Source organism: Ranitomeya variabilis, chromosome 4 (assembly GCF_051348905.1).
Source record: "Ranitomeya variabilis isolate aRanVar5 chromosome 4, aRanVar5.hap1, whole genome shotgun sequence".
Classification (NCBI taxonomy): Eukaryota; Metazoa; Chordata; class Amphibia; order Anura; family Dendrobatidae; genus Ranitomeya; species Ranitomeya variabilis.
This window is the reverse complement of record NC_135235.1, coordinates 293,903,090-293,924,057: the sequence shown is the minus strand read 5'-3', so window position 1 is coordinate 293,924,057 and position 20,968 is coordinate 293,903,090. Positions and strand designations below refer to the sequence as shown.

The window sequence follows — 20,968 nt, the reverse complement described above, 5'->3', positions numbered from 1 at the left end:
GAAACGCAACCTCTCCAAAACTGAACAACTTCTGCTCCCACCTTCTACTAACCTCCCTAAATCTGACATTTCCCTCTCCGTGGGTGGCACCATAATAACACCCCGGCAGGAGGCACGCTGTCTGGGTGTTATGTTTGACTCCGTTCTCTCCTTCACCTCCCACATACAATCTCTTGCCCGCTCGTGCCGCTTACACCTAAAGAACATCTCTAGAATCCGCCCTTTTCTCACCATGGAGACAACAAAAACCCTCACTGTCGCCCTAATCCACTCCCGCCTGGACTACTGCAATGCTCTATTAATTGGCCTCCCCCTTACTCGACTTTCCCCTCTCCAGTCTATCCTTAATGCAGCAGCCAGGGTTGTCTATCTAGCTAATCGTTAGGCCGGCGTCACACTAGCGAGTTTTACGGACGTATGAGCGCAGAAAATACATCCGTAAAATACGCATAACACACGGCCCAATGATTCTCTATGTCCCAGCTCCTATCAGCAGTATTTTACGGATCCGTATTATACGGTCTTCTACGGCCATAGAAAATCGCAGCATGCTGCGTTTGTCACCGTATTGCGCAAAAAAAATCGCCAATGAAAGTCTATGGGGGCGAGAAAAATACGGATTACACACGGACCAGCAGTGTGACTTGTGAGAAATACGCATCGGTGTTCTATAGAAAAGCCGGTAATTCAATTGCCGGCTTTTCATTTCTCCTTCACAAACCCGACAGGATATGAGACATGGTTTACATACAGTAAACCATCTCATATCCCCTTTTTTTTTTTTGCATATTCCACACTACTAATGTTAGTAGTGTGTATGTGCAAAATTTGGGCGCTGTAGCTTGTAAAATAAAGGTTTAAATCACGGAAACAATTGGCGTGGGCTCCCGCGCAATTTTCTCCGCCAGAGTGGTAAAGCCAGTGACTGAGGGCAGATATTAATAGCCTAGAGAGGGTCCATGGTTATTGGCCCCCCCTGGCTACAAACATCTGCCCCCAGCCACCCCAGAAAAGGCACATCTGGAATATGCGCCTATTCTGGCACTTGACCACTCTCTTCCCACTCCCGTGTAACGGTGGGATATTGGGTAATGAAGGGTTAATGTCACCTTGCTATTGTAAGGTGACATTAAGCCAGATTAATAATGGAGAGGCGTCAATTATGACACCTAGCCATTATTAATCCAATAGTACGAAATGGTTAATAAAACACACATACATTATTTAAAAGTATTTTAATGAAATAAAGACACAGGGTGTTGTAATATTTTATTATACTGGTAATCCACCTGAAGACCCTCGTTCTGTTACAAAGGAAAAATAAAAAAACAACTATCTCATACCTTCCGTCGCTCAGATCAAGTCCCATGAAGTAAATCCATCTGAAGGGGTTAAATCATTTTACAGCCAGGAGCTCTGCTAAAGCATTATTTATTTTTAATTATTAATCTGGCTTAATGTCACCTTACAATAGCAAGGTGACATTAACCCTTCATTACCCCCCATATCCCACCGCTACACGGGAGTGGGAAGAGAGTGGCCAAGTGCCAGAATAGGCGCATCTTCCAGATGTGCCTTTTCTGGGGTGGCTGGGGGCAGATGTTTGTAGCCAGGGGGGCCAATAACCATGGACCCTCTCTAGGCTATTAATATCTGTCCTCAGTCACTGGCTTTACCACTCTGGCGGAGAAAATTGCTCAGGAGCCCACACCAATTTTTTCCGCAATTTAGCCCTTTATTTTACAAGCTACAGCGCCCAAATTTTGCACATACACACTACTAACAGTAGTGTGGAATATGCAAAAAAAAAAGGGATATGAGATGGTTTACTGTATGTAAACCATGTCTCATATCCTGTCGGGTTTGGGAAGGAGAAATGAAAATTGAATTACCGGCTTTTCACATATCTCGCGCGGAATTTATATATATATATATATATATATATATATATACACATACATATATACACACACACACACACACACTGTATATATGTTTTAATGAACATTTGAGCACATAAATCCATTAGATGTCGGTTTTGCAAGCCTGCGAGAAAGTCTCGCGGTACGGATGCCATACGGATTACATACGGAGGATGCCATGCGCAAAATACGCTGCCACACCCTGCCTACGGATGACATACGGATCACTATTTTGGGAACATTTCTGCGTATTACGGCCGTAATAAACGGACCGTATTTACATACGCTGGGTGTGACGCCGGCCTTACTCAGATGCATCCGCTCTTCGCCAGTCATTACACTGGCTGCCCATTCATTACAGGATACAATTCAAAGCACTTGTTCTCACCCACAAAGCTCTCCACAGTGCGGCACCCCCTTACATCTCCTCCCTCATTTCTGTCTATCGGCCTAGCCGACCGCTGCGCTCTGCAAATGACTTTCAATTAACCTCTGGACTAATCCGTAACTCTCACTCCCGACTCCAAGACTTCTCCCGTGCTGCGCCAATCCTCTGGAATGCTCTACCCCAAGATATTAGGACCATCCACAATTTGCATAGTTTTAGGCGCTCGCTCAAAACACATTTGTTCAGAGCGGCCTACCACGTTAACTAATCAGTCATTTTATGTTTGTGTGTGTGTAGTCCATTCACTATCTCCATCCACCCCCCACCCCCTGAAGATGGCTGGACCATCATTGTAAATACATCATTGTAAATACACACCTGTACTTTGTATCTCCCCCACCTCATTGTAGATTGTAAGCTCTCACGAGCAGGGTCGTCTTATTTTGCTTTATAATTGTATTGTTAACGTTGTTACCTATGACTGTTGTGTTTGAAACTGTTAAACTGTAAAGCGCTGCGGAATATGTTGGCGCTATATAAATAAAGATTATTATTATATTTTCATCTTTTACATTTTAAAAATTACAAAAAGGAAAATGGGTGGATGTAAAAGTATAGGCACCCTGCATGGTTAGTACCTAGTATCACCCTCTTTTGAAGATATCACAGCTTGTATCCGCTTTTTGTAGCCAGACAAGTCTTTCAATTCTTGTTTGAGGGATTTTCATCCATTCTTCCAGTTCTGTGAGATTCCTGGGTCGTCTTGCATCCTCTGCTATTTTGCGGTCTAGCCCCAGATTTTCAATGATGTTCAGACCAGGGGACTGTGAGGGCCATTGTAAGACCTTCAGCTTGCGCCTTTTAATGTTGTCTATTGTGGATTTTGACGTGTGTTTAGGATCTTTATCCATTTTTTGAAGCCATCCTCTATTCAACTTCAGCTTTTCTACATATGGTGTTATGATTGCATCAAGAATTTGTTGAAAATTCATTTAATACATTCTTCACCCTTCCCGTGAAATGTTCCCTGTGCCATTGGCTGCAACACAACCTCAAAGCCTGATTGATCCACCCCAATGCTTAATAGTTGGTGAGATGTTCTTTTCCTGAAATTATGTGCGCTTTTTCTCCACATATACATTTTGATCATTGTGGCCAAAGTTGTTTTAACCTCATCGGTCCATAGGACTTGTTTCCAAAATGCATCAGGCTTGTTTAGATGTCCTTTTGTATTTTGTATTTTTCTGACACTGAATTTTATGGTGAGGACACATGAGAGGTTTTATTCTGATCTCTCTTACATGAAGGCCATATTTGTGCAGATGGCTCTGAACAATAGAACAATGTACCACAACTCCAGGGTCTGCTAAATCTTCCTGAACGTCTTGGGCAGTCAAGCAGGGGTTCTGACTTGCCTCTCTAGCAATCCTATGAGCAGCTTTCCCTGAAATTTTGCTTGGTCTTCCAGACTTTATCTTTACCTCCATTTCTTAATTACATTTCGAACTGAGGAAAGGGCAACTTGAAATCTTTGCTATCTTCTTATAACCTTCTCCTGCTTTGTGGGCCTCCACCATTTTCATTTTCAGAGTGCTAGGCAGCTGCTTAGAAGAACCCATGGCTGCTGTTTTTTGGCACAAGCTTAGAAGATTTGCATCACCCGGCCTTTCCTAAAGAGGATACTGAACAAGCCATAACCGTAACAGGCTAATTAACGTCTGAAACCTTGGTTAAAGTTATCTGAGCACACAATATCCAGGGGTGCCCACATTTTTTGCATCTGCCCATTTTCCTGTACATAATTTTTTAACATGGGAAAAAAAATATACTCCAGAAGTGATGATCCTGGGCAGAAAACTTCCATATTATCCTTATAGCTGGAGTAAACACTGAGGCATACAGATGGATAAAAGTTTCTACAACTTGCATGAGCGCTATCCTCTCACTGCATACTGAATGTTACAATACTCCTCTCTTCATCTTTATTTTTTTTTTCATTGCGCCAACTGAACATAATGATCGGTCAGACCAAGGACTGAATACTCTCAGGTTACATAATCCTATTGTGAAACATGAGACCCTAAAGAATGGAATTGGAGCTAAGGCACGAATCATTAGCTTAGTTCTTTCCCCTACAATGTCGCTTGGTTTACTTCCCAGACTTCGTCACATACGTGGATACTCTCAAACATGACTATTTTTGCTTTGTCCTAATAAGTTTAGGAATTTAATACACCTCCCCAGCCATTTACTATGAATGTCATTGATCGAGACTATCGATGGTAGAAGGTAGCGATCTATTCAGGATGTCGACAACTACTGGTTGCTAATTGAAAATCATCAGAAGAACAACATAAAGGAATCAGTTTCCACTCATTAAGATTCAATACTGCGTGGAAGTGAAGACACTAAATCGGAGCATTCAAGCAGATCAGGGTCACAAGACTGTTTGTTTGTTTCATGCGAGTTACAGGCTGATGGACAGAAGACCTACTCCTGCAGAAGACTATTCTTGGCCTATGAGTTGTCTTAGACTATTGGGTTTTACTCCATCATGGTTCGACCTTCTTCATGAGCAGTACTAGGCACAGGCACCACGTCCACTTCATTGTCCTTAGTGGTGGTCTTCCATTTGGTCAGATCCAGGAGAACCTCTAAAGACCTGCCACTTGCCATAAACATGTAATTTTTTTACTTGGTGTAAATGGAGAAGATCTGAATCTGGCTTGGGGTTTGTTTGTTTTTTTGTTTTCTTCTTCTTTTGCTCTTCTCCAGATGGGTGTGTTTCATGGTTAACATACAAGTTACAATGTCTGGACTGACCACAGGTCTCCCGACACAAGCTTATGGCTTCCTACACATATCTGAACCCAGTCTTCCTGAGAAGTGGTCTTCTCTCGCCGGTATGTAAAACTAAACTGTTTAACAAGCGGGCATGGTCAACACTTTATGGGAAAAATTGAAACGGCCACTCCTGGTTGGTAACATCTCAAAATTTAGATATAGGGAAGGGAGACCCATATCTCAGGATCAGAGAGGCACAGGAACTAGATAAAAACTACAGAGTCATTACAATAGTTACATTTACCCCAGGTTGGAAAAAAAAAATCTTATGGCAAGAATGTATAATCAAAAATGATCTGTTTTAAATCAGGATTTGTTCCTTTAGCAAATTTTTGGCAATTTTTTCTAGCCAAACCTTTATTTTAAAAAAAGTATAATATTTTTTTAACTTTCACACTGATCACTTGGGCTTTTTTTTAGCCTTCCTTTTGCAGAAAATCAACATGTAAATTATCTGCAAAGAACAGATTAGACCCTAATCTTGTATTAAAGCATCTAATGAGTGTGTGCAAAGGTCATTGTGAAGGGGGAGCGGAGTCAGCTGTGACATCGCCTGCTGTGATTGGTGGATCCTGTGCTTTCAGCTGTGTATAGAGAAATAGCCCCAGTGGCCAGCGTGGAAACTGCAGGATTACCATTTTGTTTGTTTTTTTAAATACACATAACACAAAAATCTGATGTACATTGGCTATTTTTTAATGAAAAGTTACCCTTAAAGTGCCAGCTCCTTGCTGTGTGACATAGTAAAGTTCAAAAATAGTTTAGCAAAGCTGAGAAAAAAGTGGTAAAATGGTGTAATATTCTCCTATCCGTCATAAATTTTACTTAACCGTTGTCCACCACTCAGAGAACCCCTTCTGCATCTGTGTTTTTTCCTTTCCCTGGTAAAATAACTGTCCTCCGGTGTGCGCGCCGTTCCAGCATAGTCAGCGCTGGGACACCCGCAACTCGCATGACATTGGCCCGCAAGGATCGCGAGATGTTACAATCAGCGGCCGCCCTTGGTCATATCACACATATCCGGAGGATATCAGCGCTGCCGCTCGCCAGATATCTTCCTCCAGATGTATGTGATACGTGTGGTATATAGTGCCTCCGAGCATCACGTTCTGCATGGAGGTAAAGCCGCAGCCACAGGGTTCTTCAGCGACATTATGCAATAATATTGGATATCCGAGCAGCAGATGCTTCCACGAAGCAGCCTAAATTGCTTTAAGGGATGCTCCTAGGAAGTTCCCCTTGCACCCCGCTTTGGTGTATTTCCAACTAGATAACATACACACACAGCCTAATTTCCTCTCTGCTGTAAGTCTCTATAGATGGATTTGGCTCGGGGATAAAACAGACTCCGATATGAGCCAATCCTGACTTAATAGCGCAGTGCCGTACCATGTACTTTTCACCTTCAGAAATGCGCCCTGTTCATTCGGGAGAAAAGTTCAGCTCTGTGTGCAGACACTTGGCAGGGCAGCGACACAGTTCAACATTTCCTATTGCCTACTAGCCTGGACATCAAAAAACTTCTTATTGGAATTGTGACTGACCGGAAACCAGCAACCCACACTCCCGCTGCTTCCTCTCCTCCATATGCTACAGGGTAGCAGGAGATGGAGACTGAACAATCTGGTGCCTGCTAAATCCCTGGCAGCAAGACCAAAGAGCTAGGTTTTATGATGCCTGCCTGTAATGTGTACAGAAAATGAGCGTAAATTGTGCATTGCATGCCACTTTGTAAGCCAGCTAAAAAGTCATGGTACCTTACTTAAAAGGAAACAAAGCAATGTTCCCGGTCAGAAACAAAAATAATGAAACTGTACAAAATTTATATTTATAGACCCAATCAAGATGCCACATACGTACAAGGGGATCAGAGAGAAGGCCTCAATACTTTCCCTTGTCATCGCCACACAATGTGAGACGTTCTGAGACGACGTGCCTGTTCCAAATTAAATTGTAAAATTCTAATATGTGCACGGAAGAGCCACGCTGATACATTGAGCATCAAAGCGTATCTCTTTATTGTCTCATTCGGTCAGTGTTTATATAGGTTATCAGTATTCATATATTGTAACAATATAATTGGCTCAGCTTATCTCTAAATATGTGCTTGCATTAGCATATGTACTTCTAATTGGCTAAGTTAATATTATTGACACCCATATTTTGTATCTAGGTGTTGTACTACCTCTCCCCCCCACCCATCTTCTTAGTTTACTTTTCCCTCTTATGGAGTCACTGTTTCTAAGATGGAGTCACTATAGACAAATATAAATCCTGCACACTCTTACATTTATTCCATGATAATGCCCGTACATTACTGCAGAGGTTGGCATACTAATAATGCACACAACTTTGTTGCGCCCCCCGCTCACCGTTGTTTCGCTCCACTCCGCCTTAAACTGCCCTGGGTACTTGGCACCTCTCACAAGAAAGGGATATTCACACGAGCAAAAACCAATCCCTGCTGGTAATATATAGATGCAACAGCCAATAAGTAATGCAACGGAAAGATGTATACATATGTTTAGTAGGACCACAATCTATGCCACCATAGACATGAACAACAAGACTACCGGCACAAGTAGTCAGTGTCTGTAATGCAGAGTATTATGATTCACACAATGTTTAACCAAGGATGAAGAAAGTCCCCCTACCATAGTAAGAGCAAAAAAACACAATCTCTCATTTAGGGTAAGGAACCCCAAGTGGCTGATAATGTGCCACAACCTCAATATTAGTAACTATGCAAAGGAAGGTAACACAGGCAGTACTACAGTATGTACTACCCGACATATCTGCAAGAAGGGCTCCCGATAAATCTTATTAAATGTGCAAATAGAAATATAAAGGGTCAGTGTTCATTATATTAAGAGCCTATAATATATAAGACATGGGCCTAGTTTTATAATGATATACAACATGTCAATCCCATAGCGAATGCAATAAATCTCAAGCTTGTCATTTAGGGTAAAACCCCACACCATGACCTCTACGCGTTTCCCCATCTCTATTCATGCTTCATCAGGAGGTTTTTTGAAGGTGACTTTTCAGAGAGTAGATAAACTGTGCCTTCAAAGACACATAATGCCTGTTTCTTGGCACGGAACTTGTATATAAATATATACATTTATATTATGCTACTCCTTCATTATTTTATTTTTTTTGTGACCTGGGACATTGCTTTGTGTCCTTTTAAGTGAGATACCAATAAAGTTTTGACTTTATTTGAAAGGGTCATGCAATAGGTCCATCGCATCCAGTTACTCTCCACCTTATCTATACTTTTAGTCACTTTATAAGTGAAATCGATAGCTTGTACTATTAATGGGATTGTACTGATGACCCTGTGTTTATATTAAAGGGGATATCCGATTACAACACACCCTGTAAGGAATATAGAAATCGTAGAGGAGGGTCTCACTTAGAAATCCCTTCTACGAGCTAGAAAATTACACCGCTAAAAGCAGCGCCATCTCTGACCGGTCCGGCACATCCATACATTATATGGGTGACCATGGTACAGTGATGACTGCTGATCACCAGGAGTTAAAGGAAAATTCAGCTGATTCATGATTTCCTAACCACAGGCAGCATGATTCTTGAGAATGGCTTCATTATTGTAGCCAGGTATGGTTGACTCTGAAAAAACATACTTTGAAATTGCAGCGGGAGGTTATGCGACTAGAATGACTAGTTTGGGGCAGTGACTTCTCCCCGCTCTCCTTGATTGACAGGTCTGGCAATACACATTCTTAGAGAGACCTGTAAGTATGGGGGAGTGGAGCAAAGAGAAGCCCTGCAAGTTGGACTAGTCATCCTAGGCCCAATCCCCCAGACACCATTTCCAAGTTTGATTTCACCAATATGTCGGCGTTTTGGACTGAACATACCGGAGTGTAGTAACTCAGATGGTCTTTGGTTCATGCTGCCTGAAGTTCGGCGTTTTTGTCTTGGCTGACAGATTTTCTTTAAAATCTCCATACACATTAAATTTGAATTGGTGAGGTCTCAAGACTCTCCCTATATAGTGAGGCGAAAGTTGGCTCATGTCGAAATATAATACCCAATGCTTTTGGTTCCTGAAGGTGTCTGGCAGCGGCTTACTCCGCTCTGATTTCTGAAATCACGTGCATATTTGGCAGAGAGGAATGTGTATGATGGAGGAGGGTGAGGGCTAACGTTTATCAAAGGTGGATGGCCTCCATTTAGAGTAACTGGAATTGTGCCTTGAAAAGACTCCCATGGAATGTATTGTCCGATCATTGATAGTGTCTGCTAGAAGCAATGCTATATATGAATCTGAGTGCAGTTGGGGGTCACAGTTGGACCCCACAGTCTTTTGTGTGTGCATCACAGAAGTTGTACAACACCTTAAATTGATCGTGTCCATGTGGTCAATCCATGTGGTCTCAGTGTTAGTGCAGCTGTAATCAGTATGGTTGTCCTCTCGAGCAGCCTCCTGTGCAAGTTTGCCCAAATCATGAACTTTTTACATGCCGATAATTACTGAATTGTTGGTTAAAAATCTTAAGCATCTGAGCTGATGGACTGCATCAGTAAGTACAGCTGAACCTCGGGAATTTCCTCTACCCCAGGCTGTCATGGTTGTTGACATTGTTTTCACTTTATTCAGGTTCTTCCAGGAACCTTCTGTGGTAGGGATTGTGGTTTTCCAGTGTTGTCACCGTGTCATTGATTGAGCCCTGGAGACCTCTCTTATGACAGTTTGATGTTCTTTGTATGGTCCTCCACTCCATCTGGAGGTCTATGCCTGGATGTATGGGAGGATCCTGCTATTGGTTATTTGAGGGAAAAAGCGCTTTTATAGAAACGATGCATTTGCCTTGTTTCCTTTGTTTGGAGTAAGTTGGAGGCGTCCACCTGAAATACATATCCTTAATTGTGAACCGAAGGGAACCACGAGTAAGAAGTCACTACTCTCATGCTGTTTGTCACATTTGAGATTTTTGGGTGAAAAGCGTTGGAAAAAGGTTGAAAGTGACATGTTCTATTCTGCAATAACCAAGTAAAGCACAAAACACAAGCTGTGTTCATGAGATTTCTGAAATCTCAGAGATTGGTAGTCAAAATGCCATGTACCCTTACAGTTGAAGTGTACCTACAATAAAAATTACAGATCTCACCATTCTTTGTAGGTGGGAAAACTTGCAAAATCGGCAGTGTCGAATACATATTCCCCCAATGTGTGTGTGTATATGTACGTGTGTGTGTATGTATGTATATGTATGTGTATATATATATATATATATATATATATATATATATATATATATATATATATATATATATATATATATATATATATATATATATATATATATATTCTATCCACAAATATACATGTATATTTATAGTGTGTGCTCGAGTGAGTGTATATACTGTACAAGCACACAACACACGTACGTATATATAAATATAATATTTATGTCGCTGGTGTATATTGTGCTCACACGGTTATGTGTTTGTGTATGTATGTGTGATAGATATGGTAGATATCCATTTATCTACAGATATACATCTCTATCTGTTTGATATATATCTATATGTATTGTAGCATAGCGCCTACTACGTGTCTTGGGGGACACTCGCTTGGCACCGGATTAACGCACTCGGGCACGGTTTTCTATCAAAACAGAGTCTTTTAGGTTTATTTTACACAACATAAACCACATCCACAGGAACTTAGTAACAGTTTGAACACCATCTGGACGTATTCAACTTCATCACAGTTCGTCTCTGACCCCGGTCAGCATTACACACGGTTTTCAGACCGTTACCCTTTGGCAACCTTCACGGGTTCCTGGACACCTCTTGGCCTCAGAGGTGCCCCATACACAATGTCTCTCTCTCTTCTAACCCCGGATAGCATATCACACGGATCTCCATCCATTACCTGTTGGTGCCACACAGGTTCTCGGATACCTCTCTCCACCAGAGGCATCCTTCAGACGTTCACACTCTGACTCCAGTCAGTACAACACAGATCTCCATCCATTCCACAGCCTGGTCTGTGCCAGGTCCAGAGCCCCCACCATGTGCTCTTCACGGAGACGACACTCCCAACTCATGGGGCTCTCTCCAGGACCTTCCAGCACAGACCATTCAGATCCACACTCAGAGCCCATGTGACCATCCCTCAGTCACATTATATGCTACTAACCACTCCCCTAGATGGGAGTGTGTTTGGCTAGTCTGACCCTCCCATCTCTCAGAACTAGCCCTGCCAATCTCCCTAGCTAAACAACACACACATTTCACTTGTCGTCATCATCATCATCATCATCATCCTTGCTTCAGACTGACAGTGCAGAGTGTCTCCCTCTGCGACACACACACCGGCCATTCACAACACTGCCAGTCACTGTTTTACCACCATTATCACAACAGATATGCCTCCATGCATATCCCAAGGAGCACACACAGCGCCCCCTAGCTGCACACACACGGGTAATGTGTATATATATTTTTTGTACATATATATATATATATATATATATATATATATATATATATATATATATATATATATATATATATATATACATACATACATACATACATACACACACACACACACACACACACACACACACACACACACACACACACACACACACTTCTAAAATAATTGATATAAATGGGGGATGTTGAACGAGCAAAATGTGAACAACTTTGCAGATGAAAGACATTGGCTCTACAGGTATTGATTGTTTTGTTCATTTACATGGTTCACTCGTTCTGGATCTGCATGATAATCACTTATTAGAAGTTGGCTTTAATGAGATGTGTAAAGGGGATGGTGTCTCTGATCGTTACTGTTCAATATAAAGTACACCCCCTATTTTATATACCGTATATTTATGCGGCTGTTTAGCTGATCACATTCTGGATGTTCAGGGCGAAGTTGCTTAGCAACAGCCAAGAGGCAGTGGGTGGTCTGGTCTCCATGCCACTGACTTCCCTTATGCTAGAGAAGAGCTTGTCCTGTTTGTGTTTTGTTTTTTTTGTGTGTTTTTTCTTGAATTTCTCCAATGAAATTTGGAGCAAATTGGAATTATCAAAAATTTGGGACCATTTTATATTGAGTTGAATTTCCTGTGTCTCCATTGTTACAGACTACATACCCTCTGTGTAGTCGGATCCTGCAGTTTTACTCCTTCATCTGTTACCTACTTCTTCCTAACTTACTGACGTGATATTACAGATGGAGAGGACGTATGGGTGCGGGTTTGTGTGCCATCTGTAACCATAGATCGGAGTCTGGCCTGACACTAGCCTGCTAAAAGCACTCTGGATTTCACATACCACTGCCCTTCTTTGAGGGGTACAGTAAACATTCCTGTTGACCATGTAAATGAAGAAATTGTCTCATCTGTTCCTTTGGGTACTGTCACACAGTGCCATTTTGATCGCTACGACGGCACGATCCGTGACGTCGCAGCGATCGTATGATTATCGCTCCAGCGTCGTAGACTGCGGTCACACGTTGCAATCACGGCGCTGGAGCGATGCCGAAGTCCCCGGGTAACCAGGGTAAACATCGGGTTACTAAGCGCAGGGCCGTGCTTAGTAACCCGATGTTTACCCTGGTTACCAGCGTAAACGTAAAAAAAACAAACAGTACATACTCCCATTCCGGTGTCTGTCCCCCGGCGTCTCAGCTTCTCTGCACTGTGTAAGCACAGCGACCGGAAAGCAGAGCGGTGACGTCAGACGTCACCGCTGTGCTCGCTTTCTGGCTGGCCGGCGCTCACAGTGCAGAGAAGCTGAGACGCCGGAGGACAGACACCGGAATGGGAGTATGTACTGTTTGTTTTTTTTACGTTTACGCTGGTAACCAGGGTAAACATCGGGTTACTAAGCGCGGCCCTGCGCTTAGTTACCCGATGTTTACCCTGGTTACAAGCGAACGCATCGCTGGATCGCTGTCACACACAACGATCCAGCGATGTCAGCGGGTGATCAAGCGACGAAAGAAAGTTCCAAACGATCTGCTACGACGTACGATTCTCAGCAGGGTCCCTGATCGCTGCTGTGTGTCAGACACTGCGATATCGTAACGATATCGCTAGAACGTCACGAATCGTACCGTCGTAGCGATCAAAATGGCACTGTGTGACAGTACCCTTTCTCATTAACATAAAATAGTTTTTGTTTGCACATTACATAGAGGCCGGTAACAAACAGTATACAGCACTTAGCACCTAGCTGGAAGCCTGGATAATCCGGCTCTCCCTCCTCTGCAGACCTGTGGGATCTATCCTGCTTTCTAGCATAAATGAATGGACAGGGCAGCCCATACAAGAATTTACAACCATCGTAAATCCTAATGCTAACCTGCCCAACCCAAGTTTTGGCTTGATCGAACAATTGAGAGAGTGTGGAAAATTCCCAACTTTACTGCCAGTGGCTTTCTACAGCATTGGCTGGGATTTCAGAAATCTGATGCACAATTGATTTTCTTTTCATGACTGAATTGGAAAACTGCTTTTTTAAAATCTGCAGCATTTTTTCACCATAGAAAGAAATGAGCATGAACAACCATTGCAAAAAAATGCCCCCAGCTTTTTTGCTGCATTATTGTTGCTTTTTTGGTTAATAAAACTAACTTTATTAAAGGTGCTCTAACTCTACAGTGGCCACAACAGGGGAGATCAAGTGTTATGTGCCACTATTTAAAGAGCTTCTACAGGAATAGAAAAAGTAAAGACAGATGTGATAAATTCCTAAATATCTTCAATTTTAATTGGCTAATCACACCTTTTTTGTTTAGGGAAGTAATCGCTATAGCAGAATTAAATGTCCTCTGATCTTTTATACAGATAGACCATGCGCTAGTGTTAACAGGACAGGTGTCTGAGCATGTGCAGTACGAAGCTCCGCTGCTGTGACCTGGATATACTGTGTTCAGGTCACAGCAGCGGATCTTCCTACTGCACATGCTCAGACACCTGTCCTCATAACACTCTAGCTCAGACTCTAACAGGACAGATGTCTGAGCATGTGCAGTAGGAAGCTCAGCTGCTGTGACCTGGATATAACCTGTACCACATATTGTGTTTAGGTCACAGCAGCGGAGCTTCCTACTGCACATGTTCAGACATCTGTCCTCTTAACACTCTAGCACAGGCTCTATCTGTATAATAGATCAGATTACATTTTATTCTACTATAGCGATTATTTCCCTAGATAAAATGTTTTTTTTCAACGCCCAGAGAACCCCTTTTAAATAATTGGACTTTTCGGTGTAATACATGGACAAGACGACATCTTGAGCCAAAACAAAAACTGCCAGAGAAGCTGCACCCTGAATCAAAGACCCTCCACCATGATGGCCATAACTACAATGTCTTATGGAAGTGGTTCTCACGATGAGACAACATTTTTAGGCTTTCGAAGTTGTAACTAAATCCCCTTAAAAAATTCTCATTGGCTTTCAAAAATGATTAATGATGCAAGTTTTTTGTTTTTTTTTTCCTGCTCATCACTGGCGTTTCGTTATTTTTGGCACCTTCTAACCTGACAAACCTCCTTAAAGACTTCTCTGGGTCTGTTCTGGCATTTGTGGTTTCCCAGTGATTTTTCTTTCCAAAACTCTTTGAATGTTTGATCTGAGGCTTAACAAACCACAGCTCCCAGTAACCGCCATTCTCCAGGATGCTCTGTGTAACATTATGTACATATACTGGAAGAACTATTGTCAACTGGGATTTGGCTTTTTCTTCTGTGAGCTATTATAGCTGCTCATGTGTTTTGTTTTGTTTTTGTTTTATTAATGCTTCTTATGTTTTGTGGAAATTCTCTAAAGTTAAACCATTCCTATAGAACTGACATAATGCTGAAATATGATGGCTGTGTTCATGGCACGGCGCTTAATGAATAAAACACGTCCTTTCTTGTCTGACGGCAATAGTCAAAGAGGAACTCTGGTTAAAAACTAGTGCGTCAGACTAGAGGGAAGTCACAGTGGCTGTCCGGCTGCCCCCTTGGTCCATAAATGGCGGTAAGAGTTGGGTAAGGGGTTGGCTATTTTTAAAAGGGGTTTCCCGTTGATGCTACCCTTTGTGAGCTAGACTAATTAGCATCTTTTAAGAGCATATTTATGCAGATCACAACAGCCCCATGCAAATATGGTAGTCCAGGGTAAGCCTAAATAAAATCTAAAGTGCCATGGAGCCACTTTGATGACGTGGATCTCTTTTATAGAAAGTTGTATCTGTCATGACCAAGGAACTATTGGGTTGTTCTGTACCAGTTTTTGGGGCAATTGGTTCATATATGTACATTTTTTTTAATTACTTTTAGAAAGAAAAAAAAATTCCCACTAATGATCGAATTCACAATAAAGCCATAGTTGAGAATTCTCTAAATTAATGGGGGAAGCACAAATTAATTGTATGTTCATGATGTGGCCTGTTTAGGATTGGGATTTGTGCGAAAGATGAAATTAGTAAAATTAAAAGGAATCTGTCACTAGGATTTTGCTGCCCCATTTGAGAACATCATGATTCCAGCGATCTATCATTTACTGGGCTGCTTCGTTAAAATCACTGTTTTATCTGCTGCAGATCAGCAGTTCTCTGAATGCTGAGCTCTGTATAACCCCGCCCACACCACTGATTGGCAGCGTACTGTGTACACTGTGCATGAACCGAAAGCTGATATCGGTGATGAGGGCGGGGTTATACAGAGCTCATGAATAGACATGGCAGCCGGTTTACTACTAGTAATAGTAGTGATAAACTCTAGTGATAAACTCAAAACTACAGGAGGCAGCCCAGTAAGTAACACATCGCTGGACTCGGGGTCTTTGTCTCTACATTCTGCTGCTCTCATTTTAACTGTCAATAATCTAATGACAGATCCCATTTAAGATGCCTACTCATGAGAAATTGGCAGATTTGACCTTTGATCAAAATTGTTTGGGGTACACTTGACCCTTCTCTAATAGTACACGTCAGGATAGAATAATTAGCCTGTCGGACGCCTGTATGTTTTATCCTTCTAAGATTCCCGTTTTTATTAATATATAGACGTGCTTGTTTATAGGGCAATCATAGAAATAACCAGCATTGAGACAACCATTAATGTTCTGGCTGGCCACCTGAAGATTTAGTGTAAAAAAAAAAAACGTCTTGGTTCAGTGTATATTGTTATATTGCAGCCCCCTATCGCTGCTTGATCCGACTCCCCCCAGACCCCCCCCCCCCCTCGTGAGAACTTTTCGCTGGTGAATAACATTGAGGCATTCAAGTCATGAATGAGGGGGGTGTCGATGTTTTTTATAAGTAGGGTTTTGTTCACCAGTAATATAATACAAGTACAGGTATCCCATATCCTTAGCTAATCAAACCTTTGGTACCAGTAGCAACGAGAACATGCCATTGCATTCGTGTTGCATAACCTTCTGTACTATATAGTGTATTGTGCAGAGAGCAAAAATTTCCAAAAGACTCTTGAAGCCTTTTATCCCCAGGAAAGTCTTATTTTCGGTGTGGTGAAACACAATGGATGTAAATTGGGGCCAAGTATATGGAGAACGGGCCTTTGACATGTTCTTGGGCTGCATGACTCGTGTGTGAACTGACCGCTTTTGACTATAGAGCGGTGCACCCATTGCATAGAGGCCCCGTCACACACAGCGACGCTGCAGCGATACAGACAACGATGCTGATCGCTGCAGCGTCGCTGTGTGGTCGCTGGGGAGCTGTCACACAGACAGCTCTCTCCAGCGACCAACGATCAGGGGAACGACTTCGGCATCGTTGAAACTGTCTTCAACGATGCCGAAGTCCCCCTGCAGCACCCGGGTAACCAGGGTAAACATCGGGTTACTAAGCGCAGGGCCGCGCTTAGTAACCCGATGTTTACCCTGGTTACCAAAAAAAACAAACAGTACATACTCACCATCTGATGTCCGTCAGGTCCCTTGCCGTCTGCTTCCTGCTCTGACTGAGTGCCGCCGTACAGTGAGAGCACAGCACAGCAGTGACGTCACCGCTGCGCTCTGCTCTCACTGTACGGCGGCAGTCAGTCAGAGCAGGAAGCAGACGGCAAGGGACCTGACGGACATCAGATGGTGAGTATGTACTGTTTTTTTTTTTTTACATTTACGCTGGTAACCAGGGTAAATATCGGGTTACTAAGCGCGGCCCTGCGCTTAGTAACCCGATGTTTACCCTGGTTACCAGTGAAGACATCGCTGGATCGGTGTCACACACACCGATTCAGCGATGTCAGCGGGACCTCAACGACCAAAAAAAGGTCCAGGCCATTCCGATACGACCAGCGATCTCGCAGCAGGGGCCGGGTCGCTGGTACGTGTCACACATAGCGAGATCGCTACTGAGGTCGCTGTTGCGTCACAAAACTTGTGACTCAGCAGCGATCTCGCTATGTGTGACGGGGCCTTAGGTCTATAAAGAACCGTGTAAGCCAACACACTGGCCTTGGGTCACAATGCGTTATAATTTGTGAAGATCTGTGGCACCAAGGACCGGACAAATGTCAAAAGCAAGATGGACAGTCCACTGACAAAGTTACTGCTGTTGCCTAACTGTTTGGATTACGTTGGTAAACCCATTATGATACAAGAGTCTCTCTAAAAATGTGCTGATCGAATGGTAAAAATACTGCTACCCCCTGATTAATGTACAGTTGTATATAGTGTCTCACAGGTGACGATGGAGGTCGGTCACTTTTTCAGTCCGTCCTTTGTGACCCAGACTTCCATGAAGGCTTTTTCAATCCACGACTCATCTACAGCTTTTACCACAAAGATATTTGACTTCACATTTTCAGGTCCCCCATTTTTTCCTGACCTACCGAAATTCCCTATCTTGTCCTTTCTGCGCTACACAGCAGGTGCAGTAATATCGGTTTTACTCTTCGTGCCCCACATAATAAATACACACCACTATGCCACTTGCGTAGTAAGGACCCAAAGCGCCCTCTAGCATTGAAATGTCCGTAGAAAATATTACATGAGTGGTCCCACGACCAAAAGTTCATTTTAATCAATAGATCTTGGAATAATAATAATTTCCACAATTGGATGTGATCTGTTGGTGGCTCTTGAGGGCCAGAGATGGGGAACACTACTGTAGTACATCAGTATATATTTCCCCCATGCTGTAGTTCATCACTCCTTTCAGCCCTTCTATGTATAGCTCCATCCTGCAGAACATCACTCCTCTTTAACCCTTTCTATGTACAGCTGTATCCTGCAGAACATCAGTCCTGAGTCCCTGTATACATTTCCCCCATGCTATAGTACATCACTCCTCTCAGTCCCTCTATGTACAACTCAATCCTGCAAAATGTCAGTCCTCTGAGCCCCTTTATATACAGTCACTTCCTGCAGTACATCACTCCTCTGCTTTAGATATAGTCCCATTATGCAGTACATGGCTCCACTGAGGTTACCTGCATACTCATGCAATGCTGCTTACAGTTATGAGTAAAGTACTTTAATCTATGAGGTCCCTCGTCAAAACTTTATTCCTCATTGGGGCAACTCCATTCTAGTGATCACATGTCGTCAGCCTCCCAGCGCGCATCCCAGCACAGATGGCCGTTGGTATTGGTACACTGTCTGTGGAAGATGGCATTCTGTGCGTGCCACATAGTTCTGTTGGCCGCAGGCCTAATCAGCCGGTGGCCTACAAAATGGAGAAGTGTGGGGATAGGAGTTTGTGACTCCCTGCTGTACCACATGGCTTTTTCGTTACCGGCGTACTATATATGGTGATGTAGTTAAGGCTGGTTGGCCACTCGATATAACCTGGCTCAGGGCCCCAGCACCCCCAGTAGCTACGCTATTGCCACTGTCTCTTTAGGAGTCTTCGTTATAGGACAGCCAATTTAAAAATAATTTACTACTAATAATATCAAGAAGTTCAATATATTACTCAGCGTCTTGTGTATGGAGGGAGACTTTCCATTCAGGATATTGGGAAAGCTATGAGATGGTATAGTCATGCTGGTTTTTATTTCTCAAAAGTTAAAGCAAATCCCCCAAATGCAGAATGAGGGCAGCTTCTACATGTGAATATGGGAATAGATCTTCACATAACGCCGAAAAGCAAGATTCCCAAGGTCAAGGCAATGAGGAAAGGTGTACAAAATTGTGGATTGCCCAAACGCAATGTAATAATGGCTTTGCCTTTTTTGGGGGGTGGGGGGGAACTGGTTGAAAACCAACATGACCAAGAACTTACGGGGAAGTCCTCACCAGTTTTTACAAGATTCAAGAATGGAAGATTTGACTTTAATCAGTGATTCATCTCAAACTCTTATTTTTAGGGGGAAGCGAATCTCCGTTCATCGACGTGTGGGACTTTAGGAAATCTGAGGGACCATCCTGATCTGGGGTGAAATGACAGCTATATTGGGTGGTATCCAGTTGTCCTAGAATTATTCGTAAACTAAACGGGCATTGGTGCTTCATTAATAACCCGAGTGATGTAGGCATTGCTGTTCTTTGCATGTTTGATCCCTTCCAGTTTTGCAAAAGTGAAAGGTAAAGGAAAAGACTGATGAGATGCAATGAGGTGGGAGCTCGGCTGGAAGGTAGAGCAGATGGAAAGCCAAGCTCGCTTTTGCTCTCTAGCAGGAAATCAATCCCCGCCCGATCTGTTGCCTTGCGGTGACATCATGCTTTCTACTACCGCAACCTGTGAGCAGGTCAAATTCCTGGCTGCCCAGGTAAAAGCAAACAGCACTTCCTGTATTGCTGGGAGGAGCCGGGAGTCAAATGTGACGGAGGAGCGTTCTTCAATCTTCTGGAGGGATTAATTACCATCATGAAGTCAGACAGGGAGGAAGGGAAACCTGGTAGGTTGCTTGTCATTATTTTATTTCATTTTTTTTTTTTAACCCCGTCCTGTACCCAGAAGTAGCAAAGCTGGCTCACATTTACCTGTCTAGCTAATAACGTAAACATGCCTGCAGTCCTATGTAAAACTACGACTTAAGTAGGAGTTGTGCTAAATGAACATATTTGGTTCCGCTTCTTCTGCGTTTTACAGGGTGAATAGAGCGAATCACTAGCACTTTTTGTTTTCTTTTATTGTTGTGGTTGGTTGCAGGTGAGAGCAGCCTCTTAGCGGTGCTTATGTTATGTCGGGGACTCTTTCTGCGGAGTCATGGTTTACTGGAGAAGAAGCCTTTTGGGACAGAGTGCGATTATCACACACTGGCGCTGCATTGATTGTCGGGGGAGCGGAAAGCTTTAAAAATCACGATGAAAGCTTTAATAAATGGGAACAAACGTGTCTGTACAGGAAGCGAGCAAAATACCATTCATTCATTAAGGGTTTAATGATCTCTAAATGAGCCGACGTTCTGATGTTTGTAGGAAAGGCTTGCCAAACCAATGAGGGACAACACGTGGCTCCTGTATATGGGCTCTAGTTACTCGTGGACCCTGGTCTCCGGCCACACATCCATTACAGGAGGTCACGAAGAAGACTGTAGCTTTAAGGTGTAGCCTCGAATTAGAAACATATGGCTGTTTTCGTCCAAAAATGGCACCACACCTGTCCAAAGGTTGCGTGCGATTATTCTATCTCAACTCCAGTCATTTAAAAGTAGCTGAGATGCAATACCAGACACAGCCTTATGATGTGGTTGGCGCTGTTTTAGAAGAATTTCAACTCCTGGGCAACCCCTTTTAACCAAAACGAGTTGTGAGGCTACCAATGAACGGCCCGATCTCTGTGGAGGGATGAAGAGTATTAGCGGTGCTGACAATTTCTTGCACCCAGTTCTGTGTATGGACACCAAGGATGTG

At 42.9% G+C, this 20,968-nt stretch overlaps 1 protein-coding gene across 10 annotated transcripts in view; it reads left to right on the top strand.

Annotated features, from left to right (window-relative positions):
- Window positions 1–20,968, top strand: part of KAZN (kazrin, periplakin interacting protein) — a 695,856-nt gene that overhangs the window by 599,089 nt on the left and 75,799 nt on the right. The window contains exon 1 of one of the 10 annotated variants that reach the window (XM_077250263.1): window positions 19,918–20,010. The exons of 8 other annotated variants lie outside the window; for them this stretch is intronic. In XM_077250263.1, the coding sequence (XP_077106378.1) occupies window positions 19,980–20,010 (31 nt within the window). In that variant the 5' untranslated portion in view covers window positions 19,918–19,979. Of the gene's footprint in view, window positions 1–19,917; window positions 20,011–20,968 lie in introns of those variants that run through there. One more of the 10 variants, XM_077250261.1, reaches the window with a different exon arrangement.